Source organism: Schistocerca cancellata, chromosome 12 (genome assembly GCF_023864275.1).
Source record: "Schistocerca cancellata isolate TAMUIC-IGC-003103 chromosome 12, iqSchCanc2.1, whole genome shotgun sequence".
Lineage (NCBI taxonomy): Eukaryota > Metazoa > Arthropoda > Insecta > Orthoptera > Acrididae > Schistocerca > Schistocerca cancellata.
The window spans coordinates 23476572-23482429 of NC_064637.1; the positions used below are offsets into that span (position 1 = coordinate 23476572).

Here is a 5858-nt window from a genome sequence, read left to right on the forward strand (position 1 = left end):
TCCAACAAGACTTTATTACATAGTCACAGAACATACAATATAACAAGTCAAAGATACATTGTCCTAAGAGTAAACAAACAGTCTCTCACTTGCGAGAAGTACATCACTCTGTGACAATAGAAGAAGATTAGATGGGTTGATCACATAACTAATGAGGAGGTATTGAATAGAATTGGGGAGAAGAGAAATTTGTGGCACAACTTGACTATCGGTTGGTAGGACATGTTCTGAGTCATCAAGGGATCACCAATTTAGTGTTGGGGGGCAGCGTGGAGGGTAAAAATCGTAGAGGGAGACCTAGAGATGAATACACTAAGCAGATTCAGAAGGATGTAGGTTGCAGTAGGTACTGGGAGATCAAGAAGCTTGCACAGGATAGAGTAGTATTGAGAGCTGCATCAAACAAGTCTCAGGACTGAAGACGACAGCAACAACAACAACAATAACAACAACAAGAATGCCGTTGTTCGTCTACTAATTGTATGTCTGGTGAATTAATTTTAAAAAAATAGTAAGAAAAGAATAAATGAATGGAACAATTATATGAAATTGTATTCGCTCAAATTCCTGTAGTGTATTTTGTTTCATAATCGGTTACAATGTCCGGTTTTCGAAAAACTGGTCCGTTATGGGTTGTTTATCGCTAAGTTATTGCCAATGCGTTAAAGCTTCAGCAATGTTAATGACATTTCTTTCCCGAATGAGATTAATAAGAAAAAATATCACTGTGGTAAACATGCCTTCGCGCGATGCTTGTGGTGTTCGGAATTTCTACGTTTCGAATGTTTCTGCCACAGGTATCATCTGAGGGAATGCACAAAATCTTCCTGAAGAACGAACAGAAGAATAAAATATGAGAGGTACGAATTAATATAAGGATGAGATATAAGAACATGTTAATTTAAAAGAATAATATCCCCTGAAAATACCATACACACCTTTATTATAAATGTGTATAATCTTGATAAGAAACCTTGTAGTAACTTTCTGCGGACGTGAGTAGATGAATGAGAAAAATAAAATAAAATAGAATGAATGAAAACAATAACTGGGCTTCGAATGCGGAACGCAAGAGACTGTGACAGCAGCCACAATGCCACGAGTTGGGCAGATCTTAGGCTGCGTTCACACTGCCGGCCGGGCCGAGCCGAGCCTGGCCGGGCCGCCGCCCGCTTCGATATCAAACACATGGTTTTGAATTGCGGTGTTCACACTGGCGGCCGGGCCGCACCGACACGGCGTGAGCCTCCCGGAGCCGAGCCGACGACATTCCGAGTGTTTAATATTGCCGGCGCGAGCCGACCGCAGGCGCGAGCCTGTGGAGCAGCACTACAGCTTCTGCAGTACACGCATCACACGTCTCCCTTCTGCTTTCTTCACAAGTGTGACTGCACACGTCTTTTATTTTAAGATGTTACCTCACATTTCACAATCAGTGAGGAAAAATTACGTTTATTATGATGGTACATGCGAAATTACTTTTATTTCATTTATTTAATCTACCGTATTTACATGCATTTACAACAATAGCTTGCCAGCGATCGCGGCATTGCCGCCACTGAATAGTTCGCATTTACTTGTAAACGGAGGCAGATATGAGTGTCACTGAGGGACGGAAATGTGTCCCTACCAGATGACAATGCATTGTAAAGTCATGTTGTGGCACGTTACTATAAGCTGTTGTCTGTGACATCTTTTTGCGATGTTCTTACTTTAATGGATGCAGAATAACATATACATGACATTAACTTGTGTCCATCAATTTGGTATCAGAATTTCGGCTAGTATGACAGTAATGATGCAGTTTCCAGATTATGGAACGAAGTAGCCAAGGAGTGTGTTTCAGATAGTACGCACAAATATAAATTATTTTTCTTTATAATTTTATTTGTTTTATTTACAGTGAAATGAGATACAAGAAAATACAGTAAATAGCAAAGTACTTTCAATTCCAAAATTTATTTGAGAGGTTTTTTAATTATTTTAAGTTGCATTTTTAACGAAATATTCAACAAAAGTGTTCCTGACAGTTTTCGAACGTAATGTGGAATTTCTGTTGAACGTGGCACCAGCTGTCTGCATATCAGCATTGTTACAAAACTTTTCAGCTTCAACATTGCATCCTTCTCTGTCAATGACAATATTATGAAGTAGACAAATGCACTTGACTATGTGATCAGCTACGTCAACGGATGTTTCAATTTCCTTCCTCAGTAGTCTCCATTTATTGGTCATTATACCAAATGCACATTCAACAACTTTTCTTGCTCTGGAATGCATATCATTGTATAGAATCTTCTCGTTGTCCAAATTTCTCCGAGGAAAAGGTCTCATCAAATTCTCTAATAAGGGGTAAGCTTCATCTCCCAAAATGACGTACGGTAGTTCCTGACACATTCCTTCAAGTCTTGTTGGTGGCGGTAATAACAGCTCCCCATTTGTAAGTTTCTTATATAACATACTTTCTTTAAACACACATGCATCAGACTGTTTACCGTAGGCACCAACATCCACAGCTATAAATTTGTAATTTGCATCAGCAACTGCTTGGAGTACAATCGAATAATACTGTTTGTAATTGTAAAACATGCTGCCAGAAAGTTTAGGACATTGGACACGTATGTGCTTCCCGTCTATACATCCAACACAGTTTGGAAATCCCCATCTCGTATGCATTTCACTGGCAATTTCTTTAAATCGAGAAACAGTTGGCGTTGGTAAATGAATGGGAGCAAGTGACTCCCATATGGCCATACAAACGTCTTTCACCAACACTGATACGGTGGACACTCCTAATCGGAATGACGATGCCAGTGCATGAAAGGAGATGCCAGTGGACAGATACCTGAGAAAAAAAATCGTAAAATGTGTTACTCAAGTGTGGTGTTGGGCGAAGTTTTTACAGTTTTGTTTGCACAATAGATATTTACTTAGTCCATGTCATTTCATAGTTATACAACAATAAATAATTAAAGAGACATTTTCTTGCATCCTTCTATATTATTTCAATTAAAATAATGAAATCGAAATGCAAAGACCTGAGAGACAGTTACAGAGAATAACTTGTATAACTTGGCAAAATAAGGTCATGTGATCCAGGGAATAGTATATTAAAATGCAATTCCACTAGGGCTTTGTTCTGTCATATGATTTTCCTAGGTTCCAAGAGCTATGCACAGTTCCTTACCAGTGGAAATAGAACCACTGAGTCAAAGGGCATATCAGTCTGTCTATCTTACAAGGTAATGAAAAGAATTCTGTGAGGTCATCAGTGGCTCCACATGATGAACCATCGCCACTGCCAAGCGCTGCATCATGAAGAAAAACGAAGAAAAAGTTGGAAAATTCTGAAGGAGTGTATCTGCGATTCTTCGTTGAAGGCACAGCAAGACATTACCCAAAATGACGAAGCTAATTACTTACTGATGATTCTCTGGAGTCCCATAAACTCTCTTCCCCTCAGAGGTAAGCGTTTGTGAAATTTAAAATACAAAAGCATGACTACAATTAATTGGAGGTAGTGAATGCTGCACAAAGTTCTACTGCAAACCAAAAAGTGTGTACTAACGAATCTTACCTTATCGTTATACACAATTTTTCTTCTGCTGTTATACTTCTGCGAAAATTTGTGTTCTGTTTCGAAATTTTGTCTTGAATGTTCTGCAGCACATACTGAAATGTATTATGATTCATTCTGTAATATGAATAAAATTTTTCAGGATAGTTTTTAAGTTCTTCATGTAAAGAAAAAAACTCTCCTAAATGTCTGTCGCTATTTATGGGATGAATCCATAACCTCCTAGTTCTTCTGTACTTCAAAACTCGACGAGTTACTGCAGAGTCAAAACAATACCAATAAAAGAGTGAAGACATTGTTCTACACGACAGCACAGACTAGCCAAAGGCGAGCAACTGTTGACAGCAGCTGCGTTTTCTAGTGACTTGCTTGTCAGCTGTCGAAGGGTGGGGATTTTTTTTAATTTATCTATCTGGCTTTCGGCAACTAGCAGCCATTTAGCCAAAGAGTAGGGATTACCTTGACGGTGCAGCGCAGCCCGCCAAGGAAGGAAAAAAATAATGAAGAACAATGAAACGCACATCTGTGTCGATCTACAGTAGTTTCATTAACTCTCCATATTTTTTTTTCTGTCAAAGTAGACAACGAGACTACGGAATTGCGCTTCAGTTTCTGCAGTAAACGTATCACAAATCTCCAGTTTGTTTTTGTGATTAGTTTTACACCACTGATCACTAGTAATTAGTTTTTTTCTGTCCTGCATTATATGACTACATTAAACCAAGCTGTAACCGCTCGAACTCCGTGGCTTGCGGACGCGGCACTGACGCCACTGAATATCTCGCATTACTTGTGACCAGAGACAGATATCAGTGTCATTAACATTTCAAAAACTTTTTGGTACTTTTAGCTACATTTCATTCGCAGCAATGTATGGTCTAAAACGGATCTAACAGTAAGCTACCCGCTACATAACTTTTTCACTACAAGATTTGTAAATCAAGTGCACAACGTTGACAAATAGCATCATTTCACAATGACTGTTAAGAAATATGAAAAGATAAATGATTCAATACGAAGCTAAGAAGTTACACTAGCACGTGTACAAAAATCAGATTTTTTAGCCGCATAATTTCTTCAAAATCGGCTGGGAAGCGTTACGAAACTAAGAAATCACGCGAAACGAAAAGTAGACTTTTTCTAATAATTTCCGGGTATGCAGCCGGATCCCGTCGACATTCTGCCACGATATTTCGGCCCAGAGACGTCCGGCCATCATCAGGTGAGTACACAACTACTGAAGAGCCCAGGTGCAGTCGCGGTATTTATGCCGAATCTCGCGCATGTGAAATGTACTGGCATCCTACAGCGCATGCGTCAGGTGTTGACATGCGCAGCATAGCCGAGTTGTACGTGCTGCCCTCGGTGGTGGAAATAAAGGTTCATCTAGTCATTGAGTATCGAATGACACTGTCGATTCCGCTGTGATTGTATAATTTTAATAACAGGATTCCAATTTTTATCCAGCTGAAAGCCGTTGTCACGATTTATAAGATTATTGGCAAGACGTATTTCCACTGATTCCTTGATTACGGAATCCCAAAAACCGGAAACCGGGGATAAAATTTTTGTTACATTGTATTCCATTGAATGTCCCAAAGAAATACAGTGCTCTGCTACTGCCGATTTTGACGGTTGCCGCAGACGGGTGTATCTTTCATGTTCTATACATCGTTCATGGACAGTTCTTGTCGTCTGGCCAATATATGATTTACAACTGAAGAAGGCAGGCGTTTACAAAATTCCCTGTGAATGTGGCGCTGCATATATTGGCCAGACGACAAGAACTGTCCATGAACGATGTATAGAACATGAAAGATACACCCGTCTGCGGCAACCGTCAAAATCGGCAGTAGCAGAGCACTGTATTTCTTTGGGACATTCAATGGAATACAATGTAACAAAAATTTTATCCCCGGTTTCCGGTTTTTGGGATTCCGTAATCAAGGAATCAGTGGAAATACGTCTTGCCAATAATCTTATAAATCGTGACAACGGCTTTCAGCTGGATAAAAATTGGAATCCTGTTATTAAAATTATACAATCACAGCGGAATCGACAGTGTCATTCGATACTCAATGACTAGATGAACCTTTATTTCCACCACCGAGGGCAGCACGTACAACTCGGCTATGCTGCGCATGTCAACACCTGACGCATGCGCTGTAGGATGCCAGTACATTTCACATGCGCGAGATTCGGCATAAATACCGCGACTGCACCTGGGCTCTTCAGTAGTTGTGTACTCACCTGATGATGGCCGGACGTCTCTGGGCCGAAA

The 5858-nt window shown here is 39.9% G+C and overlaps 1 protein-coding gene across 1 annotated transcript; it reads right to left on the bottom strand.

Moving 5' to 3' along the window:
• Positions 1-1125: 1125 nt before the first annotated feature.
• On the bottom strand, positions 1126-4543 carry LOC126109839 (uncharacterized). The gene is made up of 4 exons (XM_049914898.1): positions 3797-4543; positions 3578-3694; positions 2070-2845; positions 1126-1316 (listed from the first exon to the last, which is right to left on the bottom strand). The coding sequence occupies exons 1-4, from the start codon at positions 3871-3873 to the stop codon at positions 1126-1128; spliced, it is 1161 nt and encodes a 386-aa protein (XP_049770855.1). The 5' UTR covers positions 3874-4543.
• Positions 4544-5858: the final 1315 nt, after the last annotated feature.